This window comes from Pipistrellus hanaki (genome assembly GCF_964339955.1).
Source record: "Pipistrellus hanaki genome assembly, chromosome: 19".
NCBI lineage: Eukaryota > Metazoa > Chordata > Mammalia > Chiroptera > Vespertilionidae > Pipistrellus > Pipistrellus hanaki.
In genome coordinates, this window is record NC_140521.1 from 5,217,940 (window position 1) to 5,245,607 (window position 27,668).

Consider the following 27,668-nt stretch of genomic DNA (forward strand, 5'->3'; position numbering starts at 1 on the left):
AGGCCCTCCCCGTCCAGCTGGTTCCCCTGCCTCCCCTTCCCTCCCCCCGCAGCCCTGCCTGCAGCCTGCAGCCCCAGCACGGGGCCACCGCCCAGGGTCCCCTTTGGAGAGGAACTTACCCCCAGGAGAGGAGTCCCTAGAGCAGCGGTTCGCAGCCCCGCTGATGTCCCGCCCAGGGGAGGCTGGCCACCTTGGGAAGCAAGGCGGGTGCAAACAACTTGGGGGGAGAGTGACACCTAGTGGACAGAGGCTGCGAAGCTGCTCACGTTCTCCAGATGCTTGCACAGCGCAGCCCCCAGGACCCTCCAGGAGAGCTGAGGGTAAGAAGGCAAGCCAGCCCCTCCGGGCAGAGGTGCTGTCAGCCAGGCCAGAAGCAGAGGATCAGAGAGTTCGGACCCTGTGCCCAAGGTCACACAGCTAAGGAGCTGCAGAGCCGTAAGACTTACTAAGGGCTCTTGTTCTGTCCTACCCTTTGCCCACAGTTTCTGCTTCTCTCTCTCTCTCTTTCTCTCTCTCTCTCTCTCTCTCTCTCTCTCTCTCACACACACACACACACACACACACACACACACACGCACAGCACCCTCATCCCACTGGGCACAATAGATTCTGCATCGGACCAGTTGCAAGTCACACTTTATTTACTCGCCAAGAGGCCTGGGGGGGGGGGGGGGCGGGGAGGAGTGGGGGGGGCGGGGGGCGGGGGAGAGTCCTGGGCGGCAGACCAGGCCCCTGGGCAGGAGGAAAGGGGGGGCGTCAGTTGGAGGGGTGGAAGGCGCCCCGCTGGTGCCACTGCGTGTCCCGGATGCGGCGCACGGACTGCACCTGGGGGTGGGGTGCCCCGAAGTCGCTGCTGTCCTTGTAGTCGCCCTTCTCCAGCAGGAACTGCAGCCCGCGGTAGCCGGGGTACTGGTAGCCGACCCACCTGCAGGCCCCGGGCCGGGGGAGGGCACGTGGAGAGAGGAGGAGAAGCAGATGAGGGGAGGGGGTGGGGGGTGGGGAGGGAGTCCACAGAGAAAGTGATGGCTTGTGCTGGTCTCTCCACCTCCTGAAGGCCGCGGCGGGGAGGAGCAGGGCCCCCAGCTCAGGGCCGGGAGGACTCAGGACCAGGGCCCGGCGCCCGGCCAGGGGACCCGGCCGCGGGTACTCACGTGCCGCTCTGCACCCGCACGGAGGACACCTTCTCCTGGAAGCCGTGTGCGTGGAAGCTGGGCACGTCGTCGTCGATGATCTCCATCTTCTTCCCCGCGAAGTTGGGGTTCTCGTACAGGATGATCTTGGGCTCCTGGCTGTCCTGCTGACGGTGTGTGTATGTATGTGTGTGTGTGTGTGGGGGGGGGGTTCAGTGCAGGGGAGGGGCCGCAGGGAGCCCCCCGCCCCCTCACGCCCTGGAGCGGGGATCAGCGGCTGCCCTGTGGTCTCTGCCCAGGACCCACCCCCGAGGGGCTGTGAGCTGCAGTGACCGCGGCTGCTTGGGGAGAGCCTGTTGGCCGCTGTCCTAAACCGGGCCCTCCAGAGTCTGCCCTCGGGGGAATGTTTGATTCTGAACTGTCCTTTTCCCTCCCACAGCCTCAGCTCCCTGTTTGACAGAAATGACAGCCACAGTACACACACACTCACACACACACACACACACACTTTTGCAAGGTCACACAGCCCGGAAGCGCCCTGCCCGTTGGCAGGGCACACTGCCGGAGGCGGAGGCTTCTCCCCGGTCCCCAGACCCCTTACTCCGCAGCGATGAAGAGGGAGGAGGGCGAGGGGCGGCGGCTCACCACTTTGATGGGCCTCAGGGAGCTGAGGGCGTCCGTCCTCCGGCTGCTGGTCCAGGAATCCCAGCGGGGGTACTCACCCTTCTCAAACACAAACTGCTCGCCCTTGCAGTTGGCTTGCTCGTAGCCCACCCAGCTGCAGTGGAGAGAGAGAGAGAGAGAGAGAGAGAGAGAGAGAGAGAGAGAGAGAGAGAGAGACTCACACCTGCTCAGCTCATCAAGGAATAGCAGCCCCACCCAAGTCCGAGTGCAGCCAGCTCAGGAGCACAATCACCTCAGCTACCCAGCACCCAGCGCTATGCTGACTCAAACCATCAGGGAACCAAGCAGGCCGTAAGCCAGACGGCCCTGGCTGCAAACACAGAGCTCCAGGCCCGCGCACGAGGGCCAGGGGCATGCTGGGACCAACCGCCGGCTCCCCCAAGACTATAACACAAAGCTCTGACGGAGGCCTCTGCCGATGGCCCTGGTGCAAATGCTCCCGCCCAGGCTGACACTCCACACGCCATCACGCCCACAGACAGGCGTCCGTGAGCTCTGACCGCTGCTCCCCGAGGACCCGCTGCCCGGAGCCAGACTGCCGGCCGGAGTCTATCCTCCTCTGAAAGCAGCGGGAAGCCTACCCGGTACCTACGGTCCAGCCTGCACCAGCACGGAGCCCGCCTTGTCCACGCCCGTCTCCTTCAGGTTGGAGCAGGGCCCGCTCAGCTCCTGGGAGCGGCCCTGGAAGTTCTCCTGCTCGAAGATGACGATCTGGAACACCAGGAGGAGGTGGGTCCCCGTCGCCGTGGGGAGCAGGGGGGAGGGTGGGGAGGGACGCGGGGAGCCTGGGAGGGGGCTGCAGGCTCCTCCCCGGGGTGCCAGCCAGCAGGTCTGCATCCGGGAGCTCCCTGGTGGGGCTGGGACCACAGGGCACCACAGGGCACCACAGGGCACCGCAGGGCAGCGGGACGCTCAGCCACGCCCTGGAGTCTCTCCTGCTCAGCCGGGACCTCAGCCACCCACACCCTGGCCCCGCATCGCCAGCGAAACCACGCACGCCTGGCCCCATCTCCACGCCCCAGAGGCTCTGCGGGTCTCCCTCGGGCCTCTCGCCAGCCCCAGGCCTCAGAGCAGAGTGCGAAGGGGAGGCCAGCCTTCTTATGATCCCAAAGAGCATCTTTGTCACAAACCCCATCTCCCCCTCACAAGGCCTTCCTTCGCCGGGACGAGGGTCAACAGTGTGGGGGGTGAGGGTGGTAAGGCAAAGAAACTTTTAAGTCTTGCCGAAACCGGACTGGCTCAGTGGATAGAGCGTCGGACTGAAAGGTCCCAGGTCCGATTCCGGTCAAGGGCATGTACCTTGGTTGTGGGCACATCCCCAGTGGGGGGTGTGCAAGAGGCAGCTAGCTGATGGATGTTTCTCTCTCATCGGTGTTTCTAGCTCTCTATCCCTCTCCCTTCCTCTCTGAAAAAAATCAATAAAATATATTTAAAAAAAAAAAAAAAAAAAAAAAGAAACTTGAGTCTCCAAAGCCGGAGGCTGGAGCTGGGATTCTGACCTGCCGGTTGTGGGCCAGGGAGGAGCCTTCAGAGTCAGCGCTGACCCCCCCCCCCGTGCAAATGGGGACACCGAGGCACAGGGAGGGGCAGAGCAGAGAGAGAAAAGCCCAGGGGGCAGATGCCAATCCCTCTCCACAGAAGGGCCACGGAGTCCAGCAGAGGCACTCTGCCAGGCCCTCTGCCCCTCCCACGGGGCACCTACCTTGGGGTTGAAGGGCTGAGGCTTGCCCGCTTGGGTCTGGTGGTCCGAGGCCATGGTGGGCGGTCCCGTGCAAGACTGACCTGGAGGACATGGCGGGGGGACAGCAGTGAGGACCCTGCCGGGCCCTCGGCTTCCTCCCCTGGGGGCCTCGGGCCCCGGCACTGCAGGCCTCGCCTTTTAACTGCCCGGTCGCAGGCAGCCCTGGCGCGGAGGCTCAGGGCGGGGCAGTCTGCGCCCAGGTCCCCTTGGCAGGCAGCAGGGGCGTCTGGGTTCGAACCCAGGCCTCCCAGTTCCCATCAGGGGTGAGCCCGAGAGGAAAAGGCAAGGCAAGCGGGAGAGGCGTCCTCACCAGCGACACGGCCCCGGAGTGCCTGCGAGGCCGGCGGGCGGGAGGCGGCCTTTATACCTCCCGGCGCCCGCCGTGCCCAGGCCGCGGCCAGGGAAAGCGGGCGGGAATGGGGATTAAGCCCGCGCCAAAGGCCAGGTCAGCAAACGCCCCAGACACGGTGTCTCCGCACAACAATGTCATGAGCTTTCAGATTCGGCCGTGCCCGGGGGGTCAGGCGGCCGGGCGAGGAGCTGCCCGCTTTGCCTGTGTCAGCGGTCTGGCTGTCCGGGCCGGGGCGCGCTGGGGTCACCGGTGTGGTGAGGGGAGACGGGGGGAAGGCGGGCAGAGGCCAAACTCAGAGGCCCCGGATAGAAACTCAAGTACAAGAGGGTTTGGCAGAATCCGGCATCATCCATCCATCCCTCCATCCATCCATCCCTCCATCCATCCATTCATCCATCCACCCACCCATCCATCCCTCCATCCCTCCATCCATCCATCCCTCCATCCATCCATCCCTCTCTCCATCCATCCCTCCATCCATCCCTCCCTCCATCCATCCATCCATCCCTCCATCCATCCATCCCTCCATCCATCCATTCATCCATCCACCCATCCATCCATCCCTCCATCCATCCATCCATCCATCCATCCTTCCCTCCCTCCCTCCCTCCCTCCATCCATCCATCCATCCATCCCTCCATCCATCCATCCTCGACTCACCAGACATCCGCATGGTGCCACACTCTGCTCCAGGAGGTGGTGTCGGCCTGGACCGCCCTGGACAGCTCACGGGAAGAGAGGAAGTCCTCCAGGATCTGGAGGACTTAGCCTGGGCGTCCAGAGGGGGAGACAGGTCCAGAGGGGCCGGGCCGAGGCTCCATGGCGGAGGGGGCGGGGCCTGAGGGTGCAGGGCGAGGAGAGCCAACTTCCTGCTGCAGGCCCCTGGCTGTCCCAGCACCTGCTGACCCAGGGGAGGTGCTCCCAGCACCCCAGGCCCTTGAGGTTCAGAGAAACCTCAGGGATCCCTGCTGCCCCCCCTCCCCCCCACCCCCGACCTCTCCACGGCCTTGACACGTCCCTTCCTGCAGCCCCGTGTCCCTCTGTGTCTTGACGATCCAAGGTCAGGCAGGAGAGGGGACGGCGCTGGGGCTTGGAGATGGGGTTCGAGTGAGGAGAACGGCTCTCCCCATCTTTTATGCTCCTGGGACAGGCGCACGCACACGTGCATACGCACATGCACACGTGCACACATGCATGCGCACACACCACCCACACCCCAGCCGGCTAGCTGGCGGCTTCCCCCCTTCCCCCACTCCCTCCCCCCCGCAACCCCCCACCCCCCGCACTTCCCACCCCGGCATCACGTTCCTCTTCAATTGGCTGCATTTCCCAGGACAAGTGTCCATCGCTGACCAAACACCTGAACGAGGTGTGCTCTGTCCACACGGTGGAACCCGCTCAGCTTAGCACACGGGAGGGAATTCGGGCCCGGCTGCCACACGTGTGAGCCCGCACACATGGGCCAAGTTCGATGAGCCAGATACCAGGAAAGCGCCCTATCGTCGGGTCACAGGAGTGTCCGCTCCACACAGCCCTGGACAGGCCTCTCTGAGCGGGGGGAGGGGAGGTCCTGGCAGGAGCAAGGGCTGAGGGGGGGGTGGCCGCCATCCACTGGGGTGCCCCTTCCCCCCCCCCCCCCCCCGCAGCTCTCCCCTCCACACCGCAGTAAAAACAATTCAAGGCGATTTCTTGACTTTGCATATTTAAAAAAAATCTTTATTGTTGCAAGTGGTATCTATGTCCCCCTTTTTTTCCCATTGAGCCCTTCTAGCCCGCCCCCAAACCCCGCCCCAGGCCTCCACCACCCTATTGTCTCTGCCCAAGGGTTATGCTTATAGGAACACATTGATTCTGCATATTTTTTTTAAAAAAATATATATATATATGCAGGTTGAGGTCACTGAAGACCGTTGCATTATTTTCAAACCCGTCCTGAGGGCTACCGCCTCCTGTCCGCCCAGCCTCTGCAGCGCGGGGAAGCGGGACCTGAGGGAGCTGGTCAGACCCGCTCAGCCCACCAGCTTGGCCCAGGGCGTGGCCAGTGTGGACCAGGCCTGGGAAGGGCCCTCATCGCGTCTGACCCAAACGATGGTGCCGGCTTCTTAGATGGCGGGGGGTCTGGGGAGGGCGTCATTTTGGGGTGACCCTCTCCTCCCTGCACCTGGAGTCCTGACCCGTGTTCTGTAGCCACTCACGCCAGGACCTTGCCCCCAGGAAGGTCCGCATCACAGGCTCCACCTGTTTGAGAGCACAACTCCCCTTCCTCATCTGTGCCCCGACTTTGCAGGCTGCCTGCCGGGAGCACAGCCAGGGGCTCATCCCGGCACTGCCCTCTGACAATGGCTGGTGCGGGGCGGTCTCGGGTCCTCCCTCTGGGCTCCAAGCCTCCAGTGGACCCCCAGTTCCGACAAGGCCAGCCCTGCCTGCCCCATGGGGACCCCCCGGGGGCTAGGGCAGCTCTGCTCTCCCACCCCCCCCATTCCAGCATGAACCTGTTGCTGTCGCCTCTGCACACAATCTGCCTTCCCAAGGCGCGTGCGTCCTACTTACGGACGCGTCCTGACAGCCCAGCACTCCCGGCTGCTGAGGCAGCGGCCTGTCCGCCCGATTCCGTTCCGGCCGTTTCTCTCCAATAACGGCCCCAGGAGGCCGCAGGGCCTGTGTGTCCGGGGGCAGACACACCTGCCAGCTTGGTGGGAAGCCCTGCAGCACCAGGAGGGGGCACGGGGGCCCTACATTTCCCCGTTACCCTCCCCCACGCCCCCACTCCTCCTTTGGCTCCTCAGCGCCACCATCTTCCTGTAGCAGCACCTGACACCCCTGGAAAGGCTCCAGCTCTTGGCGTGACGGGCCCCCGAATTCCCGTCTCCCCCTCTGCCACGTGGCCTGACGTTTAAGCCCTGCCACCTTAAAGCTACCTTCCAAATTGGGTGCGAATCCACCCACCCATTTCTGAGGCAGGCCTGCCAAAGGTTCGTTTTCTCCATATAAAAAGCGTGTCCGTACAACAGCTGCCGTTGACTGAAGACCTACTGTGCACGCGAGTCACCGTGCCAGCTTCGTGAGCACTGCGTTCACGCCTCACCCAGCCCCCCCCCCCCCCGGAGGGGAGGAGCTCTGATCCCCACTTTATAGATGGTTCAGAAACTGGGCTCAGAGAGGTGAAGTCACTCACCCAGGACACACAGCAGAGGGAGGGCTGGCCTCGACAGGAACACAAGTGACCATGACAGCTGTCTTATTTATGGACAAAGAAATAGGTCCAGGCGTTTTTAAATGCCTAACAGCGTACGTTCGCCTGTGATGGGTACTGAACAATGACCATCAAATAAATGAAACAAGGGACAAAGTGCTAAACAGCAGGGTTTTCTGTTGCTGTTATTTCTGGTGAAAATCCTCATGTCAGCATAAAACCCACGTGCCCCCCATCCCTGATACGCTGGTAGGACCCGGGATGACAGGGGAGGCCATGTGGCCTCGGGTGAGCTCCTGAAGGCCTCAGAGCCAGTCTCCTCATCTGGAAATGGAGAACCTCCTCTCTACCCGACTCAAAGCACTCAGCACAGCCTATCCCCGCCTCACTCTGTCCTCTGCGGACCCTGCCTACGGCAGACAGTTCACACCGAGGGCCCTTCCTGGGGTGACCATGGACAGTGCAGTGGGTCCTGACCCCTTAAATTGGGGTGCAGTCACCTCCTGCTAGGAGTGTAAGGGGAAGACAGAGGTGGGCAACCTCCATGGGGGCAGGACCCCGAGGACTCACGAGGCGCCCGGCACTGTGGCTGAGTCCTCAGCCTCGGCACTGCTGCCGTTCGGGATGGGCCCCTCCTTGGTGATGGGACCGCCCTGTGCACGTCAGATGACAATCAAACATCTCCTGTCGCTGCACCCAGAGCCCCTGCCTTCAACTCCTGCCCGATGTTGCTACTGCCACCCCACCGCAGAGAACCGAGGCCCAGGGAGGCCACACAGCCAGGAGGTGGCAGAACGAGGGGTCAGCCCCCACGCCGAGTGGAAACCCAGCTCTGTGTCCAGGACCCCGGCCCCTCTCGCGGCCCGGCCCCAGCTCGGCCTGACACAAGCCTGACGCGGCGGGTGGCAGGCGTGCAGGCCTGGAGCCCATTCACTGGCACACGGACACGCCGGCTCCTGCGGTGCAAACCTGCACCAAAGCTTTATTTCCGTGTTCATGGTCTGAATGCAACATCTCTGTACATGCAAAGGTCACCTCGTGTGGGGGCAGCTGGCGGCTTCCCACCTGCTCTCGGTGCGCGTATGAAACTCTTTACAGTTACAAAATATAAAAGCACTTGTCGGAGTCCAATGCTCGGGGAGGTCCGGGGAGCCCCGTGGTTTCGACGTTAAAAATAAAGGCTTTTTTTTTTCTGGGTGAATTGTCAGGTACAGGGTTCGAGGTTCCGTCCGGGGCTGGATAAAGTGCCTCTCGCCTCCTCCCGGGCGGCACTCCGGGGCTGGCAGATTCTAAGGCCACTGCGAGGATGCCAGCGGGCGGGAGCTTCACTTCCCTGCGCCCCCGGCCGGGGTGCCCTCTCTGTCGTGACTCACCCCTCTGACGAGGGGGCCGGAGGAAAGGCTAGGAAAATACACCGCCTATGTATACGGATTTCCACCGCCCCGGCTTACAAAGCGCTCCAGGATCACAATCAGGTGGGGAGTGCTTGACTTCTGGAATATCGGTTGGATTTAGGAAACAAGCCCGGTACAAAAGGTCGTCGGTAACACAATATAGTACTTTGGTCAGCCCCCTGTTTACAGGATCGGTAAGGCCATGTGGAGTGAGATCGTTAAAAAAGGCTCAAGTTCTTCTGCGGACACCGCCGATGGTCCGGAAGTGCCTGTCCGGTCGGCGGGTGCTGCTCCCGGGAGGAGAGGCAGTCTGTCCGCCAGGAAGGGGCTGCCCCGGCCCCTAGGGGGAGCTGGAGTGTCCCACGGAGAGCGCCATTCTCCCCACCCCCCTCCCCGCGGGCCCACCCCGAACGCTAGTTCACACAAAGGCTGCTGATGTCCAGCTTCCTGTGCTAAGGGACAGGGCTTCCTGGGAGGGAGCGCAGGGGCTGGGGGAGAGCCGTCTCCGTGAGTGGACGCTCTTCCCCGTGGGCCCGAGTCGCCTTTAAGAAAGCATTTCGTTCCGCAGGCGATCCGCCCGCCCCCCTGAGGGCATTTCGCTTTGCGGTTATGCCTGGCCGGAGCCTGGGGCAACCGGGTGCCCTGGTGGGAAATGGAAAATCGTGAATGGCCGAGGCAGCTCTCGGCACCAGCGGGGCAGCTCCTTGGAGAAATCACGCCAAGGGTTTTCCTAAATCCCTGGCGCAGCCTCTTAGGGTTTACTAGTAGGATCTCAGGCCTGGGCCTCGTCTAGTCTCTCCCTCCCAATACCTGGCCTCACTTCCCGGGATGCACAGGAGAAAACACATTTGTCCAAGAGCACAAGATGTGTCTCCCCGGGAAACATCCCCATCTGATTGTCGTTGCCCCGAGCCCCGGACACCCCGAGGCCGCCATCCCCAGCACCCCAGACTCCGAGGTCTCCGGCCCCGGCGATTCTCTGGCGGCACCAAGCCCCTCCCCGCAGCACTGACGCCCGAGGCTGAGCTGGAAGCTCCCAGGCCAGAGGCCTCTGCACCTCAGACAGGAGACCAGGAGGAAGCGGCTCCCCTGGGGGAACAGAGAGACTTGTCAGAGGTCATGGGCCAAGGGGCAGATGCGCCAAGGGTCAAAGGGCGTGTGTGGAGGTGGGGGATGGAGGGAGGGAGGAGAGAGGGGGCTGAGACGGTGCATCCATAGCGAGCGGCTTTCTGTGCAAGACTCTCACCAAGGAGAGCCAGCGGCCAGGGGAGCCAGCGGCCAGGGGAGGAGGGAGGGGAGGGCGGGGGCTTGGTTGCATACAGACGATTAAGGCATATTCAGTTAGTGTGAAAGGAGACCCGGGCTCACTGCAGAAACTTAAATACAGACCCGTGCTTTGCCCCCAAAGAGCTCAGCCAGCTTAGAAAGAGGAGACGCACGTACCCGACTGGCCCAGCCCTCTGTCTGCTCAGGATTGGACGTCAATCCGTCTAACCTTCATGCACTGACCTCAAGGGGACCCTGAGGCGGGGGGGGGGGGGGGGTGTGAGGGGGTGAGGGGGGCTGCACTGGTGGGGCCCTCCTGACCCACTGTGACTGCTCTGCGTGGAGAGAGGAGGCCGCAGGAGAGAGAGAAAAGGGTGGGAGAATGCTCAGGGTCCGCTCGGGTCCTCTGAAAGGGGTGGACTCTGTGTGTCTCAGTCACCACGGAATCAGTTTGGACTTTTAGTTCCAGCGGGAGGGATGGGGGGTGGGGGAAGGGGGTGGATAGGGAAGGCAAAAGACCTCCTTTTTGAGCGTTTTTCTTTCCTGTCAGGCAAACCTGGGCTAAAACAGGGCTAATTCAGAACTGAGGGTGGCGTGTGGTGAGTGCGCTGCCCTCGCTGGACAGAACGGCCACTCCTACTGACTGCCCCTTCCCGCCTGCAGAAGGACAGAGCGCGCAGCAGCTGAGACAGGAGTGAGCAGTGCCCAGGGGAGCCTCCTGACCAGGATGGCCACCACATTCACGCTGTTGTAAAGCAGGAGCAACAAGTCACCCAGGAGTTCTCGGAGGAAATAAACCCCCCAAACGGCCAGAGAGCGCGGACCAACCACTCTCTCGGGGAGCGAAGGGGACACAGCTCTGATGGAGCGAGGCCGGACCTCCACACACAGACGCACGAGGCTCCAGACCCACGGGGGGGGGGGGGGGGGGGAGGCGAGGGGGGGCAGCAGGGTCCAGCCAGCGCCCTCGGGAAGCGGCCAAGCTCAGCCTGCAGGACTCAGGGAGGCAGCTCCGGTCACTGTCTGCGGGCGGAGGCGAGCCGCTCCCCAGGCACAGGCTGTCTTAACCCAGAGACGCGGGACTGCTGTCCGCCCTCCCCGCTCCGGGAGGGAGGGAGGGAGGTGGAGGGAGACGATGCAAGACAGGCGGACACAGGGCCTCCTGGAGAGGTGGCTGGAAAGAGGGAGGGACATAACGGGATTTATGGAGAGCTCCGCCGTTTGGGGAGTTGCGGGAGGTGGGGGGACGGAGCCCCAGGGCCCCTCGGCACCACGGGCCGCCCTGGGGGCTGCCCAGACATCCCTCTCGCCAAGGGCGTCTCCCGGGGAAGGTTGGCACACACTTTATGGCGACTCCAGGCATGGCAGGTGGCCAGCAGGCACCTCTGGGACGTCTGCGGGGGCCTTGGGCTTCGCAGGGGGAGGGGGCGGTGTGGAGGAGGATTGCTGAAGAGGAGGACAGAGGAGAGACAGCGAGGGAGAGAGGCAGGTAAACCCCAGCATCCGGCACACTCTCCGCTCCCTGGCCTGGGGGCTCCCTGCCGAGAGGGCTTTCAGCACGACCCCCTCCCTTCACCTGGTGGATGCAGGGGGAGGCGGGTAAGAGGAAGGGGTGAGGAGAAACACAAGGGCCCCTCGTCCCTGCCTCTGCTCGGCGAGGCCACAGCGGGCCAGCTCCTCCCTCAGCGCCGTGATGGACACCAACGCCGGGGAAGTGCCAGGCGGTGGGAAAGGCACTGCCAGGGGCTGCAGCTTGTGAACCCGGAGGTCCCTCCGCCGAAACCAGAGCTCAGAGGGGGAGAGACACCAGGGAGCTGCACACAGGGGTGACAATCAGAATCTTTACAAAAAGCTCGGATAGAGGACAAGATAACCTGAGATGATCGGATGCTCCCGGCACAGCAGCCACGCCTCTCCGCTCCCGTTCCTTTATGTGAAAACTGTATCATATACCCGTCCGCGTCCGAGGGGAGCTGGCCGCGTTATTGCTTTTATCGCCTCCGGAAGCAAACACACGGGACACGCGGGAAAGGAGGTCAGCTGTGTGCACGGCCCCGTGGGAGGAGGGACACGGGAAGGGGACGGTTCACACCGGGACTTCTGAGCCTCCGAGGGGGGGGGGGGGGGGGAGAGGGAACTGGCCGAAATGCAATCTGGACGCCTGGCCCGCGTGCCGCCCGCCACACCAGCAGGAAACCAGGAAACTCGGAGAGTCCTCGGGGGAAGACCTGACCCAGGAGGGGAGGAGAGCTTCCCAGGCCAGGAGCTTTCCAGAACCAACCCGTGCTCCCGGAGCTGCTGCCTACGTGGGCAGAAATGCACTTTTACATTAAAAACCGCGACAGAACTGCCAACGGGGCCACTTCCGGGCGGCCTGGCTCCTTTCCCAGCCTGCAGTGCCGTCGGGCAGGCGTGCAGGTGCGTGGAGAGGGAGCCTCTCCGCCTGGTCCGGTCCGATCCGGTCCATCCTGAGCGCCTGCGGGGGTGGAGCCCGGACGGACAGCGTCTGCACTGACGGGCAGGCGGGGCCCGGGCGGGCGGCCGCTGTGCAGGGGGAGCGGCGGCAGCGTGGCCTCGTCCTGGGGGGCTGACAGTTAAGGCTTCTGTTCTTCAGACGTGGCGGTGTCCCCGCCTGGAGAGGGAGGGAGAGCCCCGTCAGGAGGGGGGCCAGGGGCCAGTGACTCTCTAGCTTCAGGCCTCAGGACCGCAGGCTGGGACTCCCCCAGGCGGCCACGCCCCGGGCTGCAGGCTGGGAAGGGTGATGCGGGGTTTGTGGCTGTTTGAGGGCTGGGATGAGGAAGGCGGCGGGCGGCTGGAGGCGGTGGAATGGAGGTGACACTGAACCAAGGTGGGGTTCCAGCCTCAGTGTCCTCCTGTGGGTGACTGGAGCCCGAGACATCACGTGCACAGCTCGGAACACACACTGACAGGCTCCATCCCTCATCCAAACTCCGGAGCACGGCTTCATGCAGAATTTAGAATTCTTTTGGGGGGAGTTAGGATACACAAGTACATACCTATATATGCATATATATAAATATATAACTATTGTGTAATATATGCAACAGCCCATAAGCAAGCGCACAGTACGCCTGCCGTGTCACGTATGGGTAGTCACAGAAAGAGGGGAGACGGCCTAAGCAGCATTCAGTCCCGCAGGGCAGGCTTGGCCTCTGAGAGGTAGGTGCTGCCTTGTCAGAGGGCTCTGGCTTCCACTGTGGACATGGGGAGGAGGCGGGATTGGGGGTGGGAGGCAGGGAGGCAGGCAGAGGTCTGCTGTGCTGTGCCCCTCAGAGCCAGTTTTCCTGGGCGTGGACCGTGTGCTCCCATCCTGAGGATGCACAGCAGGCACTGGAGGTGCCTTCGCAGGGAGCTCCTGAGCCACCCGGCCACATGGGTGCTGTCAGCCCATTTCACAGACGGGGAAACTAAGGTGTTCAGCTGTCCGGGACCTACACCAGGCTATATCGAATCGTTTGTGTGTTTTTAATCTTTTTCCCCTCCAAATTAATGTTTAATTATACAGGGAGTATATAAATGTAGATTGGGAACCCTTCAGATTAAGCTGATCTTCGATGTCCTGCTCTCTCATGTTATAAAAGGGGACGGAGACGCAGGAGTAACCAGAGGCCAGGTTGCCCCGGCCACTGCAGGGGGTCCAGCTGTGACTCATCCCTAAGAGGAAGCAGGCACCGCCACACCCTTCACAGGAACCAGAACACCCGCACCCACAGTTTCCCTTCTCCCTCCCGGGGTCCAACAGCCCAAATCTCCGCCCCTGCGCCTTCCCGCCCCCGCTCCCCAGCCCTTGGGCTGCGGGCTCCGTCCAAGTCTCCCCCGCCAGAGCCCTTCCTACCTGGTCAAGCTTGATTCTCATAAAGGCTTTGCCTCTTCTTAGACTTCAGATCCTTTAGCCACTGGGGTGAGGTCTCTCCTGATCTGAAACCACAAAGCCAGGGAGTCGAGTGTGCATGAGGATGAGGGCGCCTTGCAGGCAGCGCTGTGAGGTACCCCACTCTCCATCCCCGGGGGGCAGGGCACTCCCTCCTCCCCGAGACCCCTCACCTCTCCTCCTTCTCAACGCTGGTGGGCAGCACACGACTGCCCAGCTGGAAGGGGGACTTGGGGGACTTGGGGGTCTTGGGCTGGGGGGCCCAGCCGGGGGTCTCGCTGGGACTGTCTGCCTCCGGCCTCTTGTGCAGCTGCGCCTGGGAGAGGAGAGAGACGCGTCTGTGACCACCAGTCGCCGGGAGAGGGTCCCACGCCATGGCACTGCCCCTGCATGATGATGCCCGGGCTTCCACAGGCAGGAGCCCTGGGCAGGGGAGATGCTGGCTGACCTGGGGTGGGAGGAAAGAAAATCGGTGGCCAGGCCTGCAGCCCTGAGGTGGGGCCACCAACTCATCCTACAGGTGCAACTCAGCTCTGTCCAGCTCCATGCTCCCGCCGCCATTTGAATGAGATGAAGCTTTAAACTAGGGGTGTCGAACTCAATCAGAGAAGGGGCCAAAATCTAAAATCCAGCCTAAATCGCGGGCCGAATGGTTTACTGAACAGTCATAAACTGACAATGTCATAAACTGACAGCGGAGTGCAGTGATGGCAGCGCGGTGCGGGCCACATTGCAAGGCCTGGCGGGCTGGATTTGGCCCGCGGGCCTTGTGTTTGACACATGTGCTTTAAACTGTCGGATTCCCAAAGGAAAAAGGCCGGGTGGATTCTCACCCATATTTGGAGGACAGCAGAAGGGAGGGAGGGAGGGAGGGCAAGAATTATGGGGCCTGCTCTTTTTCTGTTCTCTTTGCTACCAGAGCCGAGAGTGGCTCCGGGTGCGAGGTTCCGTACCTTGAGCATGGCCGGGTCGATGCCCGGAAACATGGGCATCCTCTGGGCATGGCTGCCGGGCGACCTCTCGGACCGCTTCTCCTCCTCGTCGGACTCTTCTCTCCTGGGGGATTTCTCTTCTGTTGCAAAGAAAAGGGCGCGGGCGTCACGGGCAGCCCCGGTGCACGGAGGCCCGGGTTCCAGATGCTCTGCACACAGACCCTCAGGCGATCCTCACCCCAGCCCTGACCATCGGGGCATGCCAGGGCCATCGGGCAGATGAGGACACGCTCAGGGCTTGCACTTATCACCTTCCTCCTCCACAGCTCTGGCCGAGAGATGTGCTCCGTGGGCAGTATGGGGTTCCTGCTGGGCCCGGGCACAGACACCTGGTCCCGGCTCTCTCCCAGGCAGGGAAGCAGGAGCCCTTTGGCAGAGACAGGGAAGGAGCCGGAAGTGCTTCCAGCCCCAGTGCCCCGGGCTCATGCTCTCAGAAGAGAGCGGGAGGGACCCAGTGTCTGTGGAAGGGCTGCTCGGAGTTGGAGTTGGACGGGGCTTAACGCAAACCTTCACCCAAACCCCCCTCTCTGGGGCTTAACCCCATCATCGTACTCCAGCCTTGCAGTGAGACTTCTGGGAGAGAGACTGCTGTCCCCACTCTTCCAGGAGCGAGGGGCGGGATTTCAACCTCCTGGAGACTTGGACCCAGGATCGGGCACAGTGGGGAGTGGGGCAGAAGGTCCTCCGGGGCCCCCGGCCAAGCAGGAAACGGGGGCGTGCCCAGAAAGGGTACCCCCAGGCCCTCCCCAGTGCCCCGCTAGTTCCTCAAGGCTGCTGGGAGCCAGGAGCTTTGTATGTCCCCCAGCAGGGTGGGAGGAGGGGGTAATTACATGCTTTTAGGGGTGATTGTGTGCTTTTGTCTTCACTTTCGTTTTTACTTGGTCGAACAGCTCTGTGAAATTTGGCTCAGAAAACCAAGGAAGGGTGCAGAGGCGTTTAAGCATTTCCTTGAATGACAGGCACGAGATGGGAGAGGGAGAGATAGCCCGCCCGCCAAGCCTTTAAGGTATCTGGTCAGAAGCTGCGCCCTCACTCAGCTCCAAGAGGGTCTGACAGCCTCCTGTTTGACGAGTGGACACAAGTCCCTACAGCAGCCTGTGGGGGACTAGGCTGTCTATGTGCGCAATGGGGAGGTCCCCTGCTATGGTTACCGTTACAAGAAAAGGTTTTGCTTAAAACTCTTGACAGAAAAAGCCTAGCTCTTTGTCAAAGAATCACGACTTCCCACCACTTGGCCCCACCTACTTTTCCAGCATAATTCCTGCTGCTACTGGCTTGAACCACTTAGAGAGGCACCTGCAACACTCAGAGAATGTCCTTTCTACATCTCTGCCTCCTTGGTCCTGTTCACATTTCTGTTTGGAATACCTTTCCCTGGCTAATCCCTACCTGCCCTTTAAAATTCAGCTCAGGATGTGATACAAGATGCAGCCAAAAAAACCCTCAGAGGAAAATGCATAGCCTTAAAATAATTCACTAAAAACCAAATAAGACTGATAAACAAACCGATCTTTTAACTGAGGAATCTAGAAAAGAAGACCAGCAAATAAACCTGGTGAGAGAATAGGATGAATTTAATAAGGATAAAAGCAGAAATCATGAAACCCTGCTAAGTTTGTGGCTCTGTCCCCTGCAACCTGCAGAGCCCCAATGAATATATCATTCCTCAAAGAGAATTTTTTACTTAGTTTCTAATAAACTGTGCAGAATAAGGAATCAGTTTCCTGCCGAAACCGGTTTGGCTCAGTGGATAGAGCGTCGGCTTGGGGACTGAAGGGTCCCGGGTTCGATTCCGGTCAAGGGCATGTACCTTGGTTGCGGGCATATCCCCAGTAGGGGGTGCGCAAGAGGCAGCTGATCGATGACTCTCTCCCATCGATGTTTCTAACTATCTCTCTCCCTTCCTCTCTGTACAAGATCAATAAAATATATTTAAAAAAAGAAAAGAAAAAAAGAAATCAGTTTCCTATGTAATTATATCCTAATATCCTATAGCCTTCAACTCGCAGGAAGTTCCTTCTCGTCTTTCACCCCCATCCTTCCTGCTGCTCAGTGTGGGGTAGATGTGGAGGCGGGGGGTGTACCTGTCGAGTCCTTGAACATCCACATGGTGTCATCCTCCTCCTCCAGTGGAGACCTGCTCTCCGACTCGCTGACGCGGCTGCGCCGGAGGGAGTGGGAGATGGGGGCCCGGCGGCGGCTCTTCTTGCTGAGCTGCACCCGGGTCTTGAGGGCACTGGAGTCGAGGACGGAGGTTTGCTTTGGGCGCGGCAGGGAGGGAGAGAGGAAAAACAAGGGAGCCATTCACCGGCTGCCCCGGGACCAGCGGAGCGCCAAGAGAAGCGTGTGAAGCTTCGCTGATGCACGAGACCCTGCTTAGGTGGCACATGGTGGGCCAGCATTTCTGCATTTTAATACTAACCTGTCACCCGAAGCCGAAATTTCTCCATGAAACAAACCGCGGAGGTTGATCACAAGCATCAAATGAAGCTTGAGTGCCCTGGCGCTGTGCTGGGCACATGGTGGGCACACAATGAAAATGCCTTTTCCCTCCTGATGACATTGTACGAGCATATAAGCTAGAGCAGTGCTCAGTACGTAGCAGGAGCTCCACACATGTTTGTTGAGTGAATAACTGAAGACATCACCTAATTAAATCCCTATACTCCATACCATGTCCATGTTTATGTAGTGGGGTGCCCCAGGGGAGACAGAAATTGTGTCTTTCCCCATCTCTGGTCTTACCCAGAGGTGCCAGCTGACTCCACTTAGGGAGGGGAATCCCCTTTGAGGCCCTAGGGCAGGGGTCCTCAAACTTTTTAAAGTGGGGGCCAGATCACGGTCCCTCAGAGCTGGAGGGCCAGACTATATGAACTACTAATTCCTACTGTAACACCTCGGCTGCGCTCACTGCCCAAAAAACCTGGCGGGCAGGATCAGACTCCTCTGCGGGCTGCATGTGGCCCGCGGGCCGTAGTTTGAAGACCCCTGCTAGAGGGAGTCCCCCTCCCAGAGCAGTGGGGTTCCTTCTCAGGAGGGATCTGGGCAGCCGACCCTAAGAGTGTGGGCATGAGGCTTCACTGCCAGGAGAGCGGGTCCCTTCCGATTCTGCGTCATTGTGATGTTGCATCTTCAGGAGGGTGGGAGGGCAGCTCTACTGTCAGGGAAGCAGAATAATGAGATCTTCAAGCCTCAAGGGTTGACAAGGAAAGTCTGCCTGCCCGCTGCAGGGGTGGGGGTTCTCGGTTGGGGGAGGAGGAGGACGGGCGGCAGTCTGGAAGGGGCTGGGGCAAGAGCAGTTGGACCTGGCAGCTGGCATTGCCTCTGCTTGGCACCTAAGAAAGCTGAGTTGTAAGGGCTGGCTCTGGGGACCCACACCTGGGGCGGTCTCCCCTTCTCAGAACCATGCTCTCCGTTTACAGAGAGACCCGTACGCCCCGGGCTTAGGGACACATCCCACTGAGAGCACCGGGCAGGGTGAGGTCAGACTTCCTGCTCACTAACAGGCCTGACCTCAGGCTGGGATCAGCTTCCATGTGAGCACATGTGACTGCACTGGAGGCTGTGGAGCCCTTTCTGCTGGTTACAGTGCATAAGGAAGCCGAGGCTCGGGGACGGGAAAGCGTTTGCCCCAAGACACACAGCTGGTGTACGTCAGGCCCGTCTCAGACAGTGCCCTCTGCACCGCCAGACCGGTGCCTGGCACACACATTCTACCCTGGAGAGGGGCAACCCGCCAGGAGATGCTAGTATGTCCCTTTAAGAAATGAGTGCTTCCGACACACGCTCCCGAGAGCCGGCTTACATTGATGAAGGAGAAGTCATCTACGTTCTTCGGGGAGCAGGCGTCTGGCGGGGGCGGCCCCTCCGCCCCCTCCGTGGACTCCAGGTCAGTGCTGGAGCGGTCCACGCTGGCGCTCCGCTGGTCCCTGGGGCCGTCCTGCTGGTCCCCGGCCGAGGTGGCCTCCGTCGGGGAGGACAGGGAGGACAGGCGGCTGCTGGAGGGCTGCTTCCACGCCGACGCCGCACTGCTGTCTGGGGACGGAGACTCAGGGCCCACGCTGTGCGGGAGGGAGGGAGGGAGGGAGGGAGGGAGGGAGGGAGGGAGGAAGGAGACATGGTCATGCAGGCTGTTTCCGAGGGCTGAGTAACAGGGTAAAGAAGGCGCAGAAAGCCGAAACCGGTTTGGCTCAGTGGATAGAGCGTCGGCCTGCGGACCCAAGGGTCCCAGGTTCGATCCCGGTCAAGGGCATGTACCTTGGTTGCGGGCACATCCCCAGTAGGGGGTGTGCAAGAGGCAGCTGGTCGATGATTCTCTCTCATTGATGTTTCTAACTCTATCCCTCTCTCTTCTCTGTAAAAAAAAAAAAAAAAAAAAAAAATCAATAAAATATATTTTAAAAAAGAGAAGGCGCAGAAAGCGGGGTGTGGGGTGTGCTCTGTACCCCAGGAAGCAGGAGACAGACATCCCAGGAGACCCCCCTCGGCACACAGCCAGGTGCTGATCGTGCCTCCGGAACCCCTGGCCAGCTGTGGAACGGGAGCGCTAACCTCCCGGATGAAGTGTTAGCCTCACAGAACACGAGGAACCAGAGACACAGGCAGCTGGCCCAAAGGGGGCAGACCTGACTCTAAAATCCACATCCTGACCCCCTTCTACTTCCGGAATTTCTTCCCACGGCCATATACTCAGGTATCACTTGGATAACGGGCATCACATACAATAGGAGATTTATAAATAAATCAAGTCCTTACATTACAAAGGCTCTCCCTGCCCACAAAGAGACAGCTGCCTGGGGAAGGGTGTGTGGACACGCCCGGCACCACCTCCCTAACAGGAGGGTCTCTCCTGAAAGACACCCCCCCACCCCCCGCGTCCCCACAGCTGCCCCCTTAGCAGACCCTTCGGGCCAGGGGCACTGGGAGCGCAGAGATGCTTTCTGTCAGCTCTGGGGTGGTTTTATTACTTGAAATAGGCAGGATTTAGGGGTATGGGGGTTGGGTTGAACCAAATCCACAAAAAAATAAGGAGAAATACCATGAAGGTGGCAGCAGATGGCACTGCTAGCTAGGGCTGGGAGCACAGTGGCTCCTGGGACCGTCCAGGAGGGGGCGCTGCGGTGCCTCTAGGAGACCGGATGAGGCACCCGCCTCCCGGGGAGATCCCAGGTCCCAGTAAGAGGGGCACTGGAGACCCAGAGAGAGACCAGGCCATCCCTCAGCCAGCTGGCGGGGGTGGAGCTGGGATTCAGACCTGCCTGCCCCCTGACTCCGGGCTACCCTGGATAACCTCCGGGCTTCTGCCAGGCTGCCAACTGAGGACCCACAGGCCACCGACAGTGGCTATATTAAACGCAGGCAGCGTATAGAGCAATATCTATATGTCCTGACATTTGTAAACACACCGATATATTGAAAAATTATAGAAAGACAAAAACATTACTGAAGGTTATTAAGCTGTGTGCTGAGGTTACTGGTATTTTCATGTTCTTTATACTGTTTTTTAATTTGTGGCAAATATGCATAACACAGAATTTAGCACTAGTGAGATACAGTACCTTTACAACGCTGTGTGACCATCACTACCATTCCTTCTAGAACATCGTATCACCCCGTAAGGAGACTGGTACCTGCTCAGCAGTCATTCCCAATCTCTCTTCCTGACCACCCCCACCCCGCCTCCTCCCACGACCGCTCATCTGCTTTCCGTCTCCATGGATTTGTCTATTCTGGATATTTCACATATCATTTATTATTTTTTTTAATTTATTTTTTATTTTTTTATTGATTTTGTACAGAGAGGAAGGGAGAGAGACAGAGAGCTAGAAACATTGATGAGAGAGAGTCATCGATCAGCTGCCTCTTGCACACCCCCTACTGGGGATATGCCCACAACCAAGGTACATGCCCTTGACCAGAATCGAACCCGGGACCCCTCAGTCCCCAAGCCGATGCTCTATCCACTGAGCCAAACCGGTCTCGGCCATTTATTATTATTTTTTTTAATACTTTCTAAGTTTCTTTTTTTTAAAACAAGAATGGTTTACTCTTACAATTACAGACAAAACACGCTGCAGTAGCTCGCCCAGATCCCCGCCCAGCCGCCCTGCCCCGTGGCCAGGGGCCTCGCGCGCCCACCTACCTCTCCCCGCTCTGGGGCTGGTCCCTCCACGTCCCATACTGGCTGTCCGCTTCCTGCACAAGCGTGTCGGTGTCCTTGGCCTCGGGGGGCCGCCGGGAGAAGCACTGTTTCAGCTGATCCTGCGAGGGAAGGCCAGACCGGGGGTTACTGTCGGGAAAATGCTCAGAACCTGGTCCCAGCGGGCGCGAATCCTAACGTATCACCGGGCTTAACCCGCCGCTGCCCTCAGGGCGGGTCCAGACGTCTTAGCGGGCGTGTGTGACCAAACGTCCAAGTCTGCCTAAGACATCATAGGATCCAGGACTGTCGGTGCTAAAACTGGGCAAAAGGGGCCGAAGGGGCCGCCCTCCTCAGCAACCTTCCCCCAACTCCAGAAAGACCACTTCTACGTTCTACTTAAGGTCAAGAGGCATAATCTGCAATATGCAGAGCATTCATCTCTTGCTCAAGAACCTCCCATGGCTCCCTACTGTCCTCCTCCTGAAATCCAACGCCCCTTGTAAAACTGAGTCCCAGATTTCCTATCCAGTCCCAACTCCCACCCCTACCCCAAACAAGCCCTCCGCCCACTCTCCTGACCTACTCGCCATGTCCCACCCAAACCCCACCCGTTCCTGGCCTCTGGCTTCGCTTGTGCTGTTCCCTCTTCCTATCCATCCTTCCTACCCAGAGTCATGGCAACCCACAGGGCTCTCTCCTCCTCCTCCTGAACTCTTCCTGCCTAACCCGGACTCGCCTCTGGGCAGGCAAGTTTGACACAGAAGTTATTAACAGATATTTACTGAGCACCTACTATGTGCCAGGCACTCAGGCTGAGGGTAGGATCACAACACAGATGCTGCGATTCTGTAACTGCTGACGCACCCTTCAAGGTCAGGCACTCTATCATCCTTGTTCTCCACCCCCCTCTCTGATGATGCCCAGGAATGGTATAGGGCTTCAGTAAGGTCACCCCAAAGGCACAGACTCAACGCCAGCTCCTGGCACAGCACCTGGCCCAGGAAGTGCCCACCTCCTAGCCATTCTCTTGCTGTCAACTTTTGGGGACACTGTGTACGCCATGACGGTTGAGGGATGCTGTGGACAAGATGCTCACCAGGCTGGGAGTTAGAACGACCCCGCCATCTTTCCTTGCTCCTCTGTGTCAGAGCCCAGCAGCTTTCTCTGGGAAGGGACAGGCAGCAAATATCTGGGGCTTTATGGGCCACCCCGTCTCTGCCCCGGCTACTCCACTCCGCCACTGCTACCAAGAAAGCAGTGCAAGCAGTATGGGAGTGCGCGTGGCTGTGTTCCAATAAAGCTTTATTGACAAAGAGGTGTCTGGCTGGCTGGGGCCCCTGATCTACAGCCTTCAGCCTGTGTCCCAGCACTCAGAACTGAGCCTGGAGTAATTGTTGAATAAATGTCTGTTGGAAGAACGAGTTCCTGAAAATAATTTTTTTCCCCAATGAGTAGGAGTGAGCTTCTTATCCAGAAAAGGGAAGGGAGCTAGCAATAGGGCAGGGAGAGTAGAAGATATTATGCCTACGTGTATTTTGGGGTGTCTGACACATCCGCCTAAGAAAGAACCCTGAGTCAGGGCGGCGCTTGGTGGCCCACAGATGACAGAGCGATTCTGAGAAATTTAAGATGTGTGTCCCGTCCCTCTGCAACTCTACACCCCAGCTGCACAGGGAGCTCTGGGGTCATGGGGCCCAGGTTGCCATGGGGACCTCGCTCTGTCCCAGTGCCTTCCTGTCCTGGGTCCGAGTCAGACCCGCACAAGGACTGGGGGCAATGGTAACGACAGTGTCGAAGGCTAACACAGGACGCTGATGGTGTGCAATCCACTTTGCCTTCCACTGTTCTCAACAGGAACTGTCATGGACCCATCTCACAGGAGAGGAGACTGAGGCCCTGAGAGGCCAACGGGCATGCCCAAGGTCACAGTTAGAAAGTGGGGGAGCTGGGATTTGAACCCAGTTTGCCTGAGCCCCCAAAGCCGCTGCATTCTCCTAGCTCGGGCTGGAAGGGAGGGGATCGGGTGCCTGGCCAGGCCTAAGATCCATGGACAAGTGTTCGCCCCAAGTGACAGGGATACACGTCTGCAGCTGGTCCTCGGGAGGCGTGTCTGGTTTCGGTCGGGAGTGCCCGACGAGGCTCTGGGGCCAGGGCTGCCTGGCTGCCCCGAAGGTCTCAGAGGCTATAAACGGACATGACAGGTGGGCTGGGGGCCCAGGCTCTCGGCAGCCTTGACACAGAGGCCCCCAGGCTCCAGCAGCCCATCGGGGGTCAGAGGTGAGAGAGGAGGTGCAAGAACAGCAATAACCAAGAACGTTTAAGGAGCCTGGCACTGCATCAAATTCCTTACATGGACCATCTAGTTTAATTCCATAGTGGTTACAATTAATGTCCCCATTTCACAGATGAGGTAGCTGAGGCTCTGGGAAATTGAGTAGTAACAACAGACACTTACATGGCTTTGACTGTGTGCCAAGTTGCCGTATTTAGTATTTCCAACAACCTTAAGTAACTGCTGTTATTACCCCCACTTTCCAGATAAGAAGGCTGAGGCACAGAGAGGTGAGGAGACTTGCCAAGGGCCTCATGAGTGAGTGAAGGAGCCTGATTCAAACCCAGGCGTTGGACTCTGAGTCTATGGCCTGTTACCTACCCCCTCCCACTCTAACAACGCCTGTTAGCAATTTCACCCAGGGAACGCCCCTCCGGGAGACTTCTGGGTACAGCCTGCCAGCCACTGGCCAATGCTGGCCCCAGGTCTGCTTGGGATGTGCCCCTAAAACACAGCTCAGGCACCGCCTCCTCCAGGAAGCCTCTCCTGACTGCCTCCAACCACGGCTGAACAAGGTCTCTTAGAAAATGTTAAGAAGTACCATTCTACATAAATACATGATTCTTTTGTTTCCCAGCTTCTCCTTTTCTCGGAATCGGCTCCAACCCCGCCAGACTTGCATCCTCCTGGATTCTTAAAACAGTCTCCGCCAAATGTGGATTCTTTTTTTTTTTATCATCACACGTCAAAACATCTCTCATGTTTATTTCAGGCCAGGGCTCAGCTTGTCAGGAGACAGAACTGCAGCCTCGGACATGTAAGTGTGACCCTGGTGGAAGGCAGGGAGTGGTGTGTCCCTCTCTGCCTGAGGACTCCACTCCTGCCGTGTCTCCCGCCCCGTGACCAGTGGCGGAAGCACATCCCAGTGTCATAACTCTGCTCCCCAAGCCCCTGCTGGAGACTCCTCCAGCAGAGAAACGCACTTAAACGCAGATGCTCACACAAATACACACAAGTACAGATATATACACAAATACACGTACTCAAATACACACATATACACAACATACACAAATGTACGCACATGTAAACATACACACAAATACATATACACAAATGCATACACAACACTCACAAATATACACACATGCAAATATACACTGAGTGGCCAGATTATTTACATTAGAGGCCTGGTGCATGAATTCGTGCATGGGTTGGGCCCGGCCAGCCTGGCCAGGGGGAAGGGACATGGGCAGTTGGCTGGCCTGCCTGCTTATCAAATTACTGGTGGAAGGGACAATTTGCATATTAACCTCTTATTTTTTTATTTTTTAAATATTTTATTGATTTTTTTACAGAGAGGAAGAGAGAAGGATGGAAGATTAGAAACATTGATGAGAGAGAAACATCGATCAGCTGCCTCTTGCACACCCCCCACTGGGGATGTGCCCGCAACCAAGGTCCATGCCCTTCACCAGAATCGAACCTGGGACCCCCTCAGTCCACAGGCCGATGCTCTCTATCCACTGAGCCAAACCGGTTTTGGCATATTAGCCTTTTATTATATAGGAAATACACTGAGTGGCCAGATTGTAATGCATTCAGAGATCACAATAATCTGGCCACCCAGTGTATACACAAACATATACCCAAATGTAATTACACATATGCATAATACACACACAAATACACATAGACATATACATACATACAAACAAACAGCACCGCTTTGGGTGTCTAAGGTATAAACGAACCCTGGTTTATCCTTGTAGGGAATAGGGCGCTGCCAGTAAAAACAATGAGGGAGAAGGTTAGGCGCTGCCATGGAAAGATGTCAAGGCCACCGTAGACAGTTCACTAAAATTCTGCCTTAAACTCCCCTGGGCCCCGAGATGAATAGTTTCCAATCCCAGGCCCCCAAGGTACTCCTGGGTACCCCAGGGTGACGAGGGGCAGGTGACAGGTGGCTTCGTGGAGGGCATGTGACATGGCCAGGCCCTGATAAGTGGGTCAGATAGGGACAGGTGTGGGAGGCGGAGAAGGCAGTGCGGGTGAGGGGTCAGGCTGGGAGAAGGTGAGGCGGGGGAGGGAGACGCTGTCTTTATCGCTATGTTGTGGACTGGACAACCCCATCCCACCCCATCCCCCCTAACCCCCCTTCTCCCTGTGAAGCAGCCCTGCAGGGGAGACCAGACCCGCCTCACAGACAAGGGGCTGGTGTCTCCAGGCTGTCCGGGCCGGGCGAGGAGAGCAGAGCTCAGAGCACCAGGTGTGAATGAGGCCCCTCGTCCCCATCGCGGGGGCTGGGCAGAGGCAGGGGCTGAGCGTGGACACCCACTCCCCTCAACGGGCGGGCACTGTGGCCCACTGTGAAGGAACACCAGCTCCCGCGAAGGAGCCAAACCAGTTGGGCTGACATTCCATCGCCTGGGATGGAGCCAAGGGCTCCCTTTCGTTCTGGTGCCCAGCCCAGATTGGGGCTTTGTTCAGAGACCCTGCCCAGGGCCCCGGGCGCCGCCTGATGTAACTCACAGCCCAGCCCTCGGTAGGCAGGCCGGAGGCCCCGGAAAACGCCCGCCTGGGTGCTATCTGCTTGGCTAAGACTTCACAGCGCCCAGGTGGGGGCAGGGCCTCGTCCCACAGGGTCCCCGCCTGCCCCCTGGGCCACAAGCCGGGGAGAGCGCTCTGGAAGCCGAAGCCCAGCGCCAGGCCCGGGGCCGGGGCCGGGCACCGTGGAGACAGCTTATCAGCTGGCTGCAGACTGGCGCGGGGCAGAGCCGGGGACCTGTTCGGGCAGACGCCGGGCCCTGGCAAAGCCCGCACACAAAACCACAGCGTGACGGGGGAGACGGGCCCACGCAGGCTGCAGGCAGGTGCAGGGCCGGGCTCCCTCGGGGCCAGCGCTCACTTGGTGGGACCTGGAAGTCAGACCTCGCGGCTGTGACAGGCTCCCAAGGCTGCATAATGTGCGGCCAGCTGTCCGGCAGCAGGAGGGCCCTTTTCTCAATTTGGGGGCAACATCCAGGCACCGGGGATGCCAGCAACCTGGCACTTGGGCATCTTGGTTTGCCTTGGGTGAGCACGCACCAAGGCCAGGTACCCAGCAGCATGCTTTCCTGCGTCAGCCCCCAAAGGGTCCTCCCACCCACCTATGAAGTGGGTTCCAGTGTCCGCTCCACTGGCCCAATCCCAAGGCCAGGGGCAAAGTGCATTTCAAACTTGGGACCGGACAGGTTTTAGAAAGACAGCAGGTGGGCACACAGTAGGGGGAGGGGGGGTTTTAGAGCAGGCTCCCAACCTCAGCACTAGAGCACATAGTGGGGCTGCTCTGCGCACTGTAGGATGTTCAGCAGCATCCTGTCCGTACCAACCAATGCCAGTAGCAACTGCCACCCCCACCCCCTAGTTCCAACAACCAAAAATGCCTCTAACACAGCCAATTGTCCCCTGAGGGGCAGTCACCCATGCTTCAGAACCACTGGTCTAGGTCAGTGGTGGGCAAACTCATCAGTCCACAGAGTCAAGTATCAACAGTACGACGATTGACATTTCTTTGGAGAGCCACATTTTTTAGACTTAAACTTCTTCTAACGCCGCTTCTTCAACACAGACTCGCCCAGGCCGTGATGTTTTGTGGAAGAGCCACCCTCAAGGGGCCAGAGAGCCGCACGTGGCTCGCGAGCCGCAGTTTGCCCACCGTTTTGTCTAGGTCATGCGTCCTCCACAGGAGTGATATGCCCCCTCCCCAGGAGAGGGAAAACTGGCTCTTGGGAAGGAGGTGGAAATATTATTTATTATTATTATTTTTAACCCTCCCCTGAGGATACGTTTTTATTGGTTTGAGAGAGAGAGAGGAGGGAAGGAGGGAAAGAGAAAACAACATTAATGTGAAAGAGAAACACTGATCAGTTGCCTCCACATGTTGCCCAACTGGGGGTGCAACCTGAAACCTGGGTACTGAACCCACAACCTTTCGGCGTAAGGGACGATGCTCCCATTAACCGAACCACCGGCCGGGGTGCAAACAACCTTATTTCTTACTGCATACAGGACATACGCCGATATACAATGTCACCACGACACAACATTTCATGGGAAGGCAATTAAGAAAAAATGTGGGAAAAGGCTCTTTAAGGAATAATAATGACCCTCCCTCCTCCAAAGCGGATAAATAGTGGTGCAGGGCCACATCCCTCAGGCAAGTGTGTTAATATTTCTCTAGCAACATGTAGGAATAGTCACATCGCGTGGGATACATGAATACTATTCATTACTCCACATCAGCACAATTGGTCTGGGGCAGTTCTGCCTCAAACGAGAGCTTTGCGGATTCTGGAATGGTGGAGCAGGGATTGCCACACGGTGTTCCGTTTTATACAGGAGAAAACAGACGCCCAGGGGAATTATGCAACTTGCCGCGTTTGTGTGTGTGTGTGTGTGCGCGCGCGCGCACGTGTGTGTGCATGTGTGCTCACGCAGAGGGCTGGCTGACAGCGAGGGAGGGGTTTGAGCGCCACACGCACGGCCTCCAAGGCAACGCCAAGGACTCTGGCGACGAACTTGAACTCCCTTAGCAACAAGCATCGCCTTAAAATTGCACAGGCCGTTTG

The 27,668-nt window shown here is 59.0% G+C and overlaps 2 protein-coding genes across 8 annotated transcripts in view; both read right to left on the minus strand.

The window, feature by feature from the left end:
• Positions 1-621: 621 nt before the first annotated feature.
• On the minus strand, positions 622-4,528 carry LOC311613441 (beta-crystallin B2). Of its 4 annotated transcripts, none has more exons than XM_084867372.1 (5): positions 3,517-4,528; positions 2,407-2,525; positions 1,776-1,908; positions 1,152-1,294; positions 622-925 (listed from the first exon to the last, which is right to left on the minus strand). In XM_084867372.1, the coding sequence occupies exons 1-5, from the start codon at positions 3,568-3,570 to the stop codon at positions 757-759; spliced, it is 618 nt and encodes a 205-aa protein (XP_084723498.1). In that variant the 5' UTR covers positions 3,571-4,528; the 3' UTR covers positions 622-756. The 4 variants fall into 4 exon arrangements, with proteins under 4 accessions (XP_084723498.1, XP_084723496.1, XP_084723497.1 ...); XM_084867371.1 differs by having other exon boundaries at positions 638-925; positions 1,152-1,297; XM_084867370.1 differs by having other exon boundaries at positions 2,407-4,528.
• A 3,526-nt stretch (positions 4,529-8,054) lies between these two features.
• The window catches only part of KIAA1671, a 125,264-nt gene continuing 105,650 nt past the window's right edge, over positions 8,055-27,668 (minus strand). For all 4 annotated transcript variants that reach the window (XM_084868124.1, XM_084868123.1, XM_084868126.1 and 1 more), the window contains 7 exons: positions 20,787-20,905; positions 18,450-18,705; positions 16,729-16,903; positions 14,606-14,724; positions 13,826-13,968; positions 13,617-13,699; positions 8,055-12,392 (listed from right to left, as the gene is read on the minus strand). In XM_084868124.1, coding sequence (XP_084724250.1) covers positions 13,621-13,699; positions 13,826-13,968; positions 14,606-14,724; positions 16,729-16,903; positions 18,450-18,705; positions 20,787-20,905 — 891 coding nt within the window. In that variant the 3' untranslated portion in view covers positions 8,055-12,392; positions 13,617-13,620. The remainder of the gene's footprint in view (positions 12,393-13,616; positions 13,700-13,825; positions 13,969-14,605; positions 14,725-16,728; positions 16,904-18,449; positions 18,706-20,786; positions 20,906-27,668) is intronic.

What these genes read in the sequence shown, in the direction of transcription:
- LOC311613441 (XM_084867369.1), bottom strand. Translation starts at nt 2,651, where the DNA reads ATGCAGACCTGCTGGCTGGCACCCCGGGGAGGAGCCTGCAGCCCCCTC. An exon ending in CCCTGAGGCCCATCAAAGTG is followed by an intron (nt 1,298 to 1,775) that starts GTGAGCCGCCGC and finishes ACACACCGTCAG; the next exon opens with CAGGACAGCCAGGAGCCCAA. An exon ending in GTGCGGGTGCAGAGCGGCAC is followed by an intron (nt 926 to 1,151) that starts GTGAGTACCCGC and finishes CGGGGCCTGCAG; the next exon opens with GTGGGTCGGCTACCAGTACC.